Source organism: Bison bison, unplaced genomic scaffold (assembly GCF_000754665.1).
Source record: "Bison bison bison isolate TAMUID 2011002044 unplaced genomic scaffold, Bison_UMD1.0 scf7180017864020, whole genome shotgun sequence".
In the NCBI taxonomy this organism is placed as follows: domain Eukaryota; kingdom Metazoa; phylum Chordata; class Mammalia; order Artiodactyla; family Bovidae; genus Bison; species Bison bison.
Genome location: NW_011494592.1, coordinates 240,286 through 255,663, shown reverse-complemented (window position 1 = coordinate 255,663; position 15,378 = coordinate 240,286). Strand labels below are relative to the sequence as shown.

Below are 15,378 nucleotides of genomic sequence, written 5' to 3'. Positions count from 1 at the left end.
CCCCACCCCTCTGGGTTGTCTCAGGGAAATGATTTTGGGTGCCCTGCTTCATGCATCAAACTTGCACTGGTCATCTGTTTTACCTATGGTAATATACACGTTTCAGTTCTATTCTCTCAAATCATTCCACCCTCGCCTTCTCCCACAGAGTCCAAAAGTCTCTTCTTTACATCTGTGTCTCTTTTGCTGCCCTGCATATAGGATTATTGTTACCATCTTTCTAAATTTCATATATATGTGTTAATATGCTGTATTTGTGTTTCTCGTTCTGACTTACTTCACTGTTTATAATAGGCTCCAGGTCCATCTACCTCATTAGAACTGACTCCAATGTGTTCCTTCTTATTGCTGAGTAATATTCCATTGTGTATATGTACCACAACTTCTTAACCATTCGTCTGCTGATGGACGTCTAGGTTGCTTCCATGTCCTGCTGCGGCTGCTGCGGCTGCTGCTAAGTCACTTCAGTCATGTCCAACTCTGTGCGACCCCATAGACGGCTTCCTACCAGGCTCCTCTGTCCCTCGGATTCTCCAGGCAAGAACACTGGAGTGGGTTACCATTTCCTTCTCCAATGCATGGAAGTGAAAAGTGAAAGTGAAGTCACCTAGTTGTGTCTGACTCTTAGCGACCCCATAGACTTCAGCCCACCAGGCTCCTCCATCCATGGGATTTTCCAGGCAAGAGTACTGGAGTGGGGTGCCATTGCCTTCTCTGCTTCCATGTCCTAGGTATTGTAAATAGTGCTGCAGTGAACATTGGGGTACATGTATCTCTTTCATTTCTGGTTTCCTTAGGGTATATGTCCAGCAGTGGGATTGCTGGGTCATATGGCAGTTCTATTCCCAGTTTTTTAAGGAATTTCCATACAGTTCTTCACAGTGGCTATACCAGTTTGCATTCCCACCAACAGTGTAAGAGGGTTCCCTTTTCTCCACAGCCTCTCCAGCGTTTATTGTAGACATACCTTTTTAAATAGCTGTGGAGGGGACTTTCCTATGGTCCAGTCATTAAGACCCCAAGCTCCCAATTCAGGACGCCCAGATTCCATCCCTGATCAGGGAACTAGAGGCAAATCCAGCATCTAAAGCCAAACAAGGGAAGTTCTTTTTTAGAAAAATTCTAGCTAAGAAATGAAGAAAGAATGATAGAATTGAAAGTCATTCTTTTATCATTTTATTGAAGTAGTAGATCCTCAGTTGATACTGAAATGGTGAAAAGTTCATGGGACTCTTTAAAATGGAGGGACCAGACTGACTGTACTGAATCCACTGATTAATAGTAACACATATGACATAACTCAGGGGTTGGCAAACTTTTTCTGTAAAGGGCTAGATAGTAAATATCTTGGGCTTTGTGGGTTATGCAGTCTTTCTACTTATAGTGAGAAACCAGTCATAGGTGATACAGAAATGAATGAGAATGTCTGACCTTGATTGTTAATATAATAGGAAATATACAGCACAGCCTGTGAGGTAGTCTTGTCCCAAAACATCAAAGCTGCATCAGATCAAAGCTCCAGTTTTTATTACACCTTTTAAAGAAATACAGGGAATAGGGAGTTCCCTGGTGGACCAGTGGCTAAGACTCCATGCTCCCAATGTAAGGGGGCCTGGGTTTGATCCCTGGTCGGGGAACTAGATCGCACACACTGCAACCAAGACCTGGCGTAGCCAAATAAATTTTGAAAAGAAAAAGGGGGGGAAAAGGAAAGAAAGGAAAGAAATACTGGGAATAAAGTAACAAGTCACTTGCAAAATCCACACTGAGGGACATTCTGTAGGATGAATAATCTGGTTTCTCAAGTAAACCAAAGCGAGAAAAAGGGAGTAAAAGGGGCCTGATAGGGGACAAAAAGAATAAAATGTGATATGTGGACTTTATATTCCTGTTGGAGCAAATGAATTATATAGTTCTGAGTGCTAAGTCACTTCAGTCGTGTCTGACTCTGAGACTCCATGGACTATATAGCCTACCAGGCTCCTCTGTCCATGGGATTTCCCAGGCAGAAATACTGGAGTGTGTTGCCATGCCCTCCTCCAGGGGATCTTTTTGACCTAGGGATTGAACGCACATCTCTCACATCTCCTGCCTTGGCAGGTGGGTTCTTTACCACTAGCACCACCAAGGAAGCCCCAATTATATAGTATGTTTTTGCAACAGTCAGGGAAATTTGAATGTTAGATGATTTTTAAGGAATTCCTCTTAATTCTGTTAGATGTAACATTTGGCGTGGTACTTATTTCTCAGCAGCAAATACTGAAGTATGTGTAGGTGAAATGACATGATGCCTGTGACTGACTTTAAAATACTGCCCTAACAAATAGATGTAGCAGATGAATGGAAAGTAGCAAAATGCTGATGATTGTTGAAACTGGGTCATAGACACATGGGGTTTTATTATAGTCATCTCTTTACATTTGATGTTTCAAAACTTTCATTTTAAGTTAAAGTTGAATATTACCCACCCAAAGTGTATGTGTTGATGGTGGGAGGTTGGGGCTGGGTGGGTGGGGAGGTGATCGCATAGAAAAAGAACGAAGAACCAAATGAAAATATGTTTTTTTCAAATAAGAGGAATTTTTGTTTTCAGTCAGTTCCTTTATTTTCTCAGTTGAAGTTCCTTCTGCCACTTGAAAACAGAGTTCTTATCCTCACATTCTGATTTCAAATAGCAGTCCTTGATTCCGGGTGCCACTGGTATGCATTATGCCATTCAGGTTTTGATCAGAAATGGTAACTAAATTACTTTTACTAAGCTGCTTTGTGACTTGGTGGTTAAAGACCGGGGTTGGATCTTTGATACCGAGTTTGCCTGCCAATTTGACAAACCTTTTATTTTAAAATTATTCACAGGAAAAAACAAATAGAGGGAAACCCCGCCACCACCCCCAAATAATAAGCATGTGTGTTTTTTGAAAATGACTGAAGTGGGAAGCGAAGCACGTAATTAGTCTGAGATGCAGAGCAGTGAATCAGAACAAATGGCTCCTTCCAGAGACAAACTGATGGAATGTGAAAATGCATCACCATAACCTACATTTTTTTTATACCAAGAGATTTGCAGCTGACTCTCCGGGTGACTCATTCCTATGCTGGGAGGGTGAGGTAATGCTTTTCTGAGAGGTGAGGTCATCTCTCTACCTGAACTGCAGGCCTCGACCGCTTCTGTGGCTCTCAAGGAAAAAGCGCCATCTGCTTTCACAGCTGCAGCCTCAAAGACTTCACAAAGATTGGTGCAGAGGTTAGCAGCCGTGAGTATGACTCATAAGCAGCCAATTAGTGAAGAGCAGCTATTTGAAAGTAAACTTTAAAATCATCATCCAGAAATATGACATGATCAAGGCTGGAATCATAATGCTTTTTTGTTTTGGGTTTTGTCCTCTTTTAAAATAAGTCCAAAAAAAAAAAAAAAGGCAAATAAAATAAGGCAGTTTGTCTCCATATGGTCAATCACATGACATCTTCTTGGTTGTTTAAACCGTATTTTTAATTGCAGATAAGTTTACTTTCTTTTACATTTGGAAGCAAAGGTGAACTTTAGCTCCTGTTCATCTGATGGAGGTTTTTGTTTGTTCTTTTTTGTGTGTAGGGGGTGGGGGGGTAGTGATTGAGGGTGGTTGCACTTCGAAGCCTTTGCATTCCCTAAGGACCTGCCGCTTGTTTAGAGAAAGAGAAGTTGTTTAATGGAAGAGGAAACAAGTAAAAATAAATGTTATTTGTTTCCTGCAGACCCAGCAACCACTCTTCCTCTTTCTTGTAGTGATACACACCTGCTCTGCCTATTTGTCCTCAGCCAGTGCTTGCTGTTGACATTACCAGACAATACCTGTTTTTTAATTTTATCATTTTATTGAAGTTTTTATTATCATTATTTTTATTATAATTAAAAAATATTATTTCACTGCATCAAGTCTTAGTTGTGGCATGTAGGACCTTTGATCTTTAGTTGCAACATGTGGGATCTCGTTCCCAGACCAGGAATTGAACTCAAACCCCGTGCATTGAGAGCCAGGAGTCTTAGCCATTGGCCCACCAGGGATGTCCCTTATTATCATTTTTATATCATAGTTTGAATTTATTGTTCTAGTAAATAGAAGAGAGAATGTGGATGGTAGAGAACAATAAACTCTTGATTTCCTGACTAATGTGTAACTTAAAAGGGGAGATTACTTTGGTAGCTTCACCATGACCTAAATCTGTTCTTAATGACAACTTTGAGTTGAACATTCTTCAAAAGATGAAAAGCTTTGATTTTTGAAATTAGAATTTTTTTATCTGTTATCAGTAAATAGAAGAAAGCAAAGAATAAAATAGTAATGTTAAAATTCTAAGATAATTTGCGGTGTATATGTATACATGCCAGTGTCATTTGAGAGCTCATTAAAAATCAAATGTTTATTTTTATTTATGTATTTATTTACCTTTGACCGTGCTACATGGCTTGTGGGATCTTAGTTCCCGACCAGGGATTGAACCCAGGCCCCTGGCAGTGGAGCGGAAGAGTCTTAACCACTGAGCCGTCAGGGAAGTCTCCCCAAATTTAGATTTTTAAAAAACAAAGAGAAATAGTTGGAGATCTTTAAATAGCAAGAATTATGATGAACCTTCAATTTCATGGTATAGCCTTCTGAGTTTAATTACAGCTGCAAAGCTGAGTATCTGTTCTCTTTAATCTCTTATTTGGAAGTAATTTCACAGTACAAGAAGTTGCACACGTTTTGGTATGAAAAGTAGTACCAAAAAAAAAAAAAGAACCAACCCTTGTATTCCCAGATTAATCTGCTCAAAACTTATTTGCTCTATCATTTGAGTTGTATGTGTAATCTCTCCTCTCCCAAACCCCCATACATACTCTTTTTTTTTTTTGAAATATCTAAAGATAAATGAAATATCCATTATAGCTCTTTACTCCTAAATGCTTCAGCATGCATTTCTTAATAGAGATACTCTCTTACATAACCACAGTATAGTCATCAACTTTTAATCAGTCGTCTATATTCCAGTTTTATCAGTTGACTTAATAATGTCTTTTATGGTGTCTTTCATTACCAGTGTAGCATCTAGTCTAGGGTCAGGTAGTACAGTTACTTGTCACATTAGCTTCTTTTAATCTGGATTTTTTTCCCCACAGACACTATCTTTTACAACATTGACATTTTTGAAAAATATTGTCTCTCTGGCTTTTTACTTAAAAATAAAATAGAATTTTCCTTCTTTTGTGCTTGTCTGATGTTTCCTGATGATTAGATCCAGGCTGTGCATTCTTGGTTCAGAATGCTGTGTAGGTAACCTTCTCTTAGGGTTTCCTGTCTATCAAACTCATTTGATCATCTGGTCAAGGTATTGTCTAAATTCTCCGCTATATAATGACTTTTCTGTTTTTTTGTTTTTAATCTACTGTTACTCATAAGCAGTTTGGAAGATACTTTGTTGTTGTTTAGTTGCTAAGTCATGTCCAACTCTTTTGCGACCCTATGGACTAGAGCCTGCCAGGCTTATCTGTCCATGAAATTCTCTAGGCAAGAATATTGGACTGGGTTGCCATTTTTTCCTCCAGGGGATCTTTCCGACCCAGGGATTGAACTTGCGTCTCCTGCATTGGCTGTTGGATTCCTTACCACTGAGCCACCAGGGAAGCACAGGAAGATACTTTAGGACCATGCAGATATCCTGCTCCTCGTCAAAATTACCCCTAGATTTCACACCATGGCTGATTTTTGCCTGACACAGTCTTAACTGTGATGACTGCAAGATGCTAATTTTTCCAACTGCAGTCCTCCCTTCAAATATATCAGTAGACTCTTGGCATTTTATTGCAGTAAAAGCATTCCCTTCTCTCCCATATGTTGTTTATTTTATCTATTTGTTAACAATATGGACTCATAAATTCCTTATTTTTTTTTCAATGCTTTATAATTCAGTAGTTAATCATTCTGGTGCTTCAGTTCCAGATGTGGTCAGTGACATGTTTCCATCTTTTTTTTTGTATATATTCTTACTTTTCAGACCAATAAGATATTAAAGATTCACCTTCTACCTGCCTTGCCCCAGCCCAAGAGTCAGCCATGTCTCTCAGAGGCCTTTGTTCTCTTGCTGAGGGAACGGAGTTTGATAGAGTCTGCCCACTAGGTTTGAGTGCATTAATTTTACAGCCACTGTATAAGCATAAACACGTACACATTAACATATTTAACATTTAACAGTACAGTGAACACTTTTGGAGACTGTAATATTGCCTCAGTATAGTCACAGCAAAAAGTATAGTAGGAAGACTTCGGTCAGTGAACTTCCACTGCTAAAATTTTCTTGGATTTCAAAGGAAAAATATAAGCGATGCTAGCCTGAAGGCCGAATGGGATTTCAGTGGGCAGAGTTGGTACTGGGGTGTTCCAGGGAGAATGAATGACATTGACAATGACATAAGTGAACAATAACAGTAATAACATTAAATATCCTGCCTAAGTAATGATGCCTGATTTCCACCCACGTGGGGAAAGGTGAAAGACAAGGAGGAAAAAAAAATTAGAAAATTAAAAAAAGAAAGACAAGGAGGAGAAGGTTGTATGAGGTTGTGTTTAGAGGACTTTGAATGTTGGACTTAGGATTTGGGGTCTTTAGTAAGAAGATAATGGAGAGCTATTGAGGATTTTTGAATAGTGTCATAACAAGCTTAACTGACTTAGAGATTAATCTAGAAGATACACAGAGGTTAGGTTGAGGAAATTTCCAGCTAAGACCTGTGAAGAGATTATTATAATAGTTCAAACCAGAGATATAAGGATTTGAACTACGAAATGAAGGAAAGAAGTGGATTAGAGTCGTGTTTTTCAACCTGTTTTCTAGAACTCCAGGAGTGTGGGACAAACCTGGGGGTAGGGGGTGGGGGAAAGAACATATTAACTGAACAACACTTAAAACTCTTTGTGACAGAAAAGGATCTCTTTAAAATATCCCTGTAAGTATCTCTTTAAAGAAAAGATTCTGCTGCTTAAGGAACAAAGAAGTCCATAGAGAAAAAAAAATTTTTTTTTACATTTATATCGACATTTGTTTGGAGGCTTTTGGTTTTTAAACTCATACTTCTTTCATAGCCCCTTTTCCAAAGTTTTGAGCCTTCACAGTCAGGAAAATAGTTGTGGCATTAGCTGAAATAAGTCAAGCTGTGTCCTTTTTTTTTTTTTGCACCACATGGCTTGCAGGATCTTAGTTCCTTGACCAGGAATTGAACTTGGACCCCAGCACTGACAGCACCAAGTCCTAACCACTGAACCACCAGGGAATTCCTGAGTTGCGTCTATTTGTTAATGCTGAAAGGCCAGTGTCACAAAGGCATGTACTAATTTAAACTCTTTCTCCAGAAACAAGGTGTTCTTGGCCAAAACCTTTAGAGTCATCCTGGGCTCCTTTAGAGTCATCCTGGGCTCTTTTCTTTCGCTCGTGTGTACAGGGAATCCACCATGAAATCCTACTGGCTTTACCTTCCAATCGCATCCCTAATCTAACCACCGGCATCACCTCCACTGTCCACAGCCACCACAGTTTTGGGCTTTCCGCTTGCTCTCCATCCTTGCCTCTCCAGCCTGTTCCCCTCCGCTGTCACCGTGTACTTCCTGCTTAAGACCTTTGCAAGGGCTGTTCCCCTATATCATCAGAGTTAGTACTTGTGTTTAGAGTTTGCTCAGATGTTACTTTCTCTATGGGAGCCTGCCCTGAACTTAACCATTAATGACAGTCCCTTCCCCTCCTATGCATATACTTTCCCTTCCTCCTTCATCTTGTTCTATTTTTTTTCCTTATGGCATTTATCCCCTAACATAGTCTGTAATTATTTATTATGTTATTTAACTCCCCAGTCCAGAGTTTGAGAGCCACATTGGCAGGTGTTTTTGTTTTCTTTTTGTTTTGCTTACTTGTGTATCCTAAGCAACTGAATAGTCCCTGACGTGTAATCAGTTCAGTTCAGTTCAGTCGCTCAGTCGTGTCCGACTCTTTGCAACCCCATGAACCGCAGCACACCAGGCCTCCCTGTCTATCACCAACTCCTGGAGTTTACCCAAACTCATGTCCATTGAGTTGGTGATGCCATCTAACCATCTCATCCTCTGTCGTCCCCTTCTCCTCCTGCCTTCAATCTTTTCCAACATCAGGGTCTTTTCAAATGAGTCAGCTCTTCGCATCAGGTGGCCAAAATATTGGAGTTTCATCTTCAACATCAGTCCTTCCAAAGAACACTCAGGACTAATTTCCTTTAGGATGGACTGGTTGGATCTCCTTGCAGTCCAAGGGTCTCTCAAGAGTCTTCTCTAACACCACAGTTCAAAAGCATCAGTTCTTCAGCGCTCAGCTTTCTTTATAGTCCAACTCTCACATCCATACATGACTACTGGAAAAACCATAGCCTTGACTAGACGGACCTTTGTTGACAAAGTAATGTCTCTGCTTTTTAATATGCTGTCTAGGTTGGTCATAACTGTCCTTACAAGGAGTAAGCGTCTTTTAATTTCATGGTTGCAGTCACCATCTGCAGTGATTTTTGGAGCCCCCAAAAATAAAGTCAGCAACTGTTTCCACTGTCTCCCCATCTATTTCCCATGAAGTGATGGGACCAGATGCCATGATCTTAGTTTTCTGAATGTTGAGCTTTAAGCCAACTTTTTTACTCTCTTCTTTCACCTTCATCAAGAGGCTCTTTAGTTCTTCACTTTCTGCCGTAAGGGTGGTGTCATCTGCATGCCTGAGGTTATTGGTATTTCTCCAGGCAATCTTGATTCCAGCTTGTGCTTCGTCCAGCCCAGTGTTTCTCATGATGTACTCTGCATATAAGTTAAATAAGCAAGGTGACAATATACAGCCTTGACGTACTCCTTTTCCTATTTGGAACCAGTCTGTTCCGTGTCCAGTTCTACCTGTTGCTTCCTGACCTGCATACAGATCTCTCAAGAGGCAGGTCAGGTGGTCTGGTATTCCCATCTCTTTCAGAATTTTCCAGTTTATTGTGATCCACACAGTCAAAGGCTTTGGCAGTCAGTAAAGTAGAAATAGATGTTTTTCTGGAACTCTTTTGCTTTTTCGATGATCCAGCAAATGTTAGCAATTTGATCTCTGATTCCTCTGCCTTTTCTAAATCCAGCTTGAGCATCTGGAAGTTCATGGTTCACGTATTGCTGAAGCCTGGCTTGGAGAATTTTGAGCATTACTTTACTAGCATGTGAGCTGAGTGCAATTGTGCGGTAGTTTGAGCATTCTTTGGCATTGCCTTTCTTTGGGATTGGAATGAAAACTGACCTTTTCCAGTCCTGTGCCCACTGCTGAATTTTCCAAATTTGCTGACATATTGAGTGCAGCACTTTCACAGCATCGTCTTTTAGGATTTGAAAGAGCTCAACTGGAATTCCATCACCTCCACTAGCTTTGTTCTTAGTGATACTTCCTAAGGCCCACTTGACTTCACATTCCAGGATATCTGGCTCTAGGTGAGTGATCACAGCATCCTGATTATCTGGGTCATGAAGATCATTTTTGTATAGTTCTTCTGTGTATTCTTGCCACCTCTTCTTAGTATCTTCTGCTTCTGTTAGGTCCCTACCATTTCTGTCCTTTATTGAGCCCATCTTTGCATGAAATATTCCCTTAGTATCTCTAATTTTCTTGAAGTGATCTCTAGTCTTTCCTATTCTGTTTCCTATGAAAACCATACTGGAGTGTACCTGTGGGCCCCAGGAGAGACAGGTGGTTCTTTTAAATTGCTTTTGGTTGATAAGCTGTGCAACTTCATATGCTGCTCCAGAGGCCAAAGTACATCAGGCATGAGACCACGGCAGTATTTCCTATGACATGTAATAGGCCCTCCATAAACGTTGTTAAAAGAAGGAAGGACAACTAAGAGCATGAAATCATTAAGCTTGGTTACCAGGCTTCTTGCTCATAGCAGATCTGAGAAATTGAATGAAAGAAAGAGTGGGATGCTGCTTAAATCAACCTATGTTCCTTAGACCTGAATCATTGATGGTAACTGGCTTGGATAAAATAGGCCTGGAAAGTGCTGCATAAACTGTCCCTTTACTAGAAAATTACATTATCCATTAGCATAGTAATCACCATAAGAACTCCTACAGTAACTTCTGCTTGAACACACTTAGTCACAGAACTCTCATTTGGTCTTGTTATGGAACACTCTTGGCTCCTGGTGAACAGAGTTTGAGGAAAACCATACTGGAGTGTACCTGTGGGCCCCAGGAGAGACGGGTGGTTCTTTTAAATTGCTTTTGGTTGATAAGCTGTACAACTTTGTATGCTGCTCCAGAGGCCAAAGTACATCAGGCATGAGACCATGGCTGTTAGTTCCTGCTGATTCTTTTATTTATTTTAAAAATTATTTATTATTTATTTAATCATTAATTAATTTGGTAATTATTTAATTATTAATTAATTTGTCAATTGTTTAACTATTAACTAATTATATTTATTTTTATCCTTTTATTTTTATTATTTATTTATTTGTTTTATTGACATATAGTTGATTTACAATGTCGTGTTAATTTCTATGTACAGCAAGGTGATTCAGTTATATATATATATATATATCCTGTTTCATATTCTTTTCCTATTTGATTTATCACAGCATATTGAATATAATTCCCTATGCTAAACAGTGGGACCTTGTGGTTGGTTTACTCATTCTACGTATAATAGTTCACATCTGCTAGTTTTAACCTTCCAATCCATCCCTCCCCCACCCTCCATCCCTTGGCAACCGCAGGTATATCCTCAGTGTCTGTTGTGAGTCTGTTTCTTTTGTATAGTTAGGTTCATTTGTGTTGTGTTTTAGATTCCACATATAAGTGATATGTATGATATTTATCTTTGTCTGGTTTACTTCATTTAGCGTGATAATCTCTAGGTCCATCCATGTTCCTGCAAATGGCATTGTTCCGCTCTTTTTTTTGACTGAGTAATATTCCATTGTATATGTGTAGCACATCTTCTTTATTCATTCATAGAATCCTTTTAAAAGTTAGCTTTTATTTTAGGTATTTGGGAACAAGATGATCATTCCTTCCCTGGATGGAGACCTCTTCCAGTGGGACCGGGACCGTGAGAGCATGGAAACAGTTCCGTTTACAGTTGAATCACTTCTCGAATCATCTTATAAGTTTGGAGATGATGTTGTCTTGGTTGGAGGAAAGTCTCTCACTACATATGGACTCAGTGCATATAGTGGAAAGGTGAGTAAAAATGTTTAGTTTCTTTGGGGAGCTGCTGCTGCTGCTCAGTCACTTCAGTCGTGTCCGACTCTGTGCGACCACATAGACGGCAGCCCACCAGGCTCCCCTGTCCATGGGATTCTCCAGGCAAGAACACAGTCAGACTAAATAAGAATAGAAGAAATAATTTCTTAAACTGTACTATTACTGGTTGAGGTCTGTTATAATTTTTCCCCAAGGATATCATTTCTTTTGATAAAAGAACTGTGAAGTAGAAAGGGGGAAATACTATTAAGAAAAACTGAATTTATCCAAAACAACAGAATAAACAACAGAGTCAAATAGGAACAGCAGAAGGAAGAGAAGGAATAACTGGTCTGCTGTGTGTCAGATGCATTTTTCATGCATCATTTTGAAATCATCACAATATTTCTAATGGTTACATTTAAAATTTTTTATTTGGATAGATGAGGAATGCTCCAAGGATTAATAATAATCCTGATGATAAGAATAAGCGCAACTACTTATTTATTTCTCTAGTTTGAGCCTGTCATGAGAGAATCTAAGAGGCAAGTTCGTGCTCATTTTAAGATGAGAAAATTGAGGCTTTCAAAGGTTCAGAAACTTCCAAGGTCAGATTTGATTTAAATCTGTCTGATGAAAAAGTCATGCTGTTAATGACCTATGCTTTCTCCATTCTTAGCTCTTAGGAAATAATCTGACTCTTAAGATTGGGTCTTATAAATCCATTGTTGGGAATAACTAAAAATACGCTTTTTTAGAAAGGTAAAAATCTCTTTCTAACCCCTGAACACATTGATACTTGAATATTTGTATATAGACTTGAAAACAAGGAAGAATAGAGAAAAGGTCTTTGATCCTTGAGTTTTTCAAGCTTGATGATCCCTTGTCTGAGTGTTCGGCCCATAGGCCCTTCTTGTTCTCGCAAGCTTTTTTTTGCCTTCTCCAGCCACCTGCATCTGTATTGTACTGAGGAGGCCTTATGGTCCTCTCTCTCCTTCAGTGTTCTCATTTGTGAAGCAGTGGGACTGAACCTGGGCAGCTAGTTTTGTGGTTTGATGTGCTGCTCCAAAATTCTGGTATCCTAGCAGGTACGCTTCTTTCTGTGAGGATTTTGGTCACACCATTCAAAGAATTTCCCCTTTCCTTTGAATGAGGATTTGAAAGAGGTACTTGAAAATGCTAACAGCTGTTAGAGAAGGTTTGAATTTTTTAGAACTAAATGCATCTGCTATATGGAATCTCCGAGGTGGTTTTTCTTTTTTTTTTTTTAGCTCACCTTGGATTTTATTCATGGTATTATTACTAAGAGATCACAACTAGCTCTCCATTTCTTCATGGAAATAAATGCTCACAGTAAGACTGAAATTGTCTAAATCCTGAAACTCGTTCCCTGAAGTAAATATTCACTGGCACTTCTATGGTTCTGAATGTTTCATTTTAGGAACTGGTGGTAATCTAGCTATTGCTGCTTTTTTTTTTTCCAGTTTTTAAAAATTTATTAAAAAAATTTTATTGGAGTATAGTTGATTTACAGTGTTATGTTAGTTTCAGGTATACAGCAAAGTGAATCAGTTGTACATATATCCACTCTTTTTTAAGATTCTTTTCCCATATAGGCCACTGTCATCGTTGTTCAGTCGCTAAGTGGTGTCCAACTCTTTGCGACCCCTTGGACTGTAGCTTTCATGGGATTTTCCAGGCAAGAATACTAGAGTGGGTTGCCATTTCCTTCTCCATTGAACCCATGTCTCCTGCTTTGGCAGGCGGATTCTGTACTGCTGAGCCACCAGGGAAGCCCATATAGGCCATTACAGAGTATTGAGTAGAGGCCCCTGTGCTAAACAGTACAGCTGTTGCTTCTTAATCCTTGGGTACTTTTTATACATTTCCTCAATTTCCTTTCACTTTTTATAAATTATCGAGAGTCTTTTACTGTCTCTGATCTCCTGGAATGTATTCTCTTTACTAATTTTACACCTGTCTTTTCAGGTGAGGTACATCTGTTCAGCTCTGGGTTGTCGCCAGTGGGATAATGATGAAATGGAACAAGAAGAAGACATCTTGCTTCTGCAGCGCACCCAGAAAACTGTGAGAGCCGTTGGACCTCGCAGTGGCAATGAGAAGTGTGTATTTAGATGATGTTGCTGTTGATGTTTAGAAGTACAGTAAGACCAGAGTTCATCGGCTTTTTCTTTGTTGAGATTTTCTGAACTGTTTTTGTATCCCCAAAAGCATACTACTTTTTAAAGATAAATGTAGCCCCTCAATTTATCTGTTTATTTAGGCTGTGCTGGGTGTTGGCTGCAGCATACAAGCTTCTCCAGTTGTGATGTGTGGCATGTGGGATCTTAGTTCCCCCACCAAGGGTTGAACCCACGTCCCCTGCATCGGAAGGCAGATTCTTTACCACTGGATCATCAGGGAACTCCCTGTAGCCCCTAAATTTAAAATGGCTTCATGACTATTAATATTAACAAATCTTGAGCTGAACTTCTCACCATGTGCTTTTGGATATGGTAACCAGGAGGAGTCCCATACGATGACTGTATATTAGCTTTGTTGTTGTGATTGCTTAGTCACTCAGTTGTGTTTGACTCTTGGCGACCCCATGGATTGTAGCCCCCCAGGTGTTTCTTTCCATGGGGTTTCCTAGGCAAGAATACTGGAGTGAGTTGCCATTTCCTCCTCCAGGGGATCTTCCCCACTCAGGGATTAAAGCCAAATCTCTGCGTCTCCCGCATTGCAGGAAGATTCTTTACCAGAGTCACCAGGGAAGCCCATATATTAGCTTAGTTTTAGGTTATGATACTTTTCACAGCAACCTCACTGGTCAAAGTTCTTTGAATACAGACAGACAAAGCTGATGTGCTTTGTTTCACTTGGGCCTGTTGGACTCTGAAGTTCTCTCTGGTAGATAGTTTTGTGGTTTGTCTGACTATCACCTCAATTTTAAAATAATATTTTAATCTATTTTCTTAAAGTGTTAAAGTATAATTTATTTGGTCAAATACTTTTTTGTTTCCTTTTTCAAATAATGTAAATTTTTACATTTAAAATAATGTGATTAGGAACGTCCCTGGTGGTCCAGTGGTTGAGAATCTGCCTTCCAGTGTGGGGGGTGGGGATCTGGGATCAATCCCTGACAGGGAACTAAGATCCCACACGCTACAGGGCAAATAAGCCCACATGCCACATCTGCTGAGCCCACAAGCCAAAACTAGAGAGAAGCCCGCACACCACAGCAAAGGATCCTGCTTGCCACAACTAAGACCCAATGCAGCCAAATAAAATAAATATTTAAAAAACTAAGATAAAATTATGTGATTGGATTAGATATGCTAGTGGTCATAAATTACATGCTTGAGTTTTTTTAAACCTAATGTTTAAATTCTAAATTGCCATGCAATAAAAAGAATTTGAGAGCCCATGTTTATCTTTTTGAAAGTGAACCAGACTTTGAACCATTCTTTGAGATTTTGTCTAATTTGATGCACAATCACTGTTTCCTGAAAATGTTTCTCAAGTTCAGTGAAGAATGTATTCTCTCTTCATTCCCTGGACTGTAAGTCGAGGGCTTTGCTGGCAACCGGAGCTCCTTTATCCTGATGAGATTTTGTTTCCCTAAATGTTGAGTGCTTGTTGGGTGTTCAGCCACCATAGGAGCAGATGTGCAACTTAACAGAATTTGAATTATCAGAATGGGAAGAGTCTGCCACCTGAGATCCATATTCCTTGAGTATCTACTTTTTAACAGATGTCAGAATTCTAGCGCCATTTTATATCTAAGTGTCAAGACCATTATAGTGTCAATAGATATGTGATTTTTCTATATGTTAATTATAGAGGAATATTACTGCTACCACTTTACAGATACGGACACTGAAACTCAGGCAAGGTTAAGGCTAACCAAAGAGAACTAAGATTGAAACTGAGGTGTTATGACCTTCAGACTTGGTATACTGGGTCACATTGCCTTTCAAGGCTCTATTTTCATAAAAATCTAAACTTGATGTATTCATCTTGCCTTTTACATTGGCTTATTGGGATATCCCAATAAGGGTTAATTTCTCTACACTTGAGTGAAATGTTTCCACACTTTAATTAAGAAGTAGGACCAACTGCAAGCTGCGTCATTTTGATGTGACTT

At 39.4% G+C, this 15,378-nt stretch overlaps 1 protein-coding gene across 1 annotated transcript in view; it reads left to right on the top strand.

Moving 5' to 3' along the window:
* EIF2AK3 (eukaryotic translation initiation factor 2-alpha kinase 3) overlaps positions 1-15,378 on the top strand; it is an 81,274-nt gene that overhangs the window by 30,487 nt on the left and 35,409 nt on the right. The window contains exons 4-5 of the mRNA XM_010834127.1: positions 11,034-11,228; positions 13,221-13,354. Of these exons, the coding sequence (XP_010832429.1) occupies positions 11,034-11,228; positions 13,221-13,354 (329 nt within the window). The remainder of the gene's footprint in view (positions 1-11,033; positions 11,229-13,220; positions 13,355-15,378) is intronic.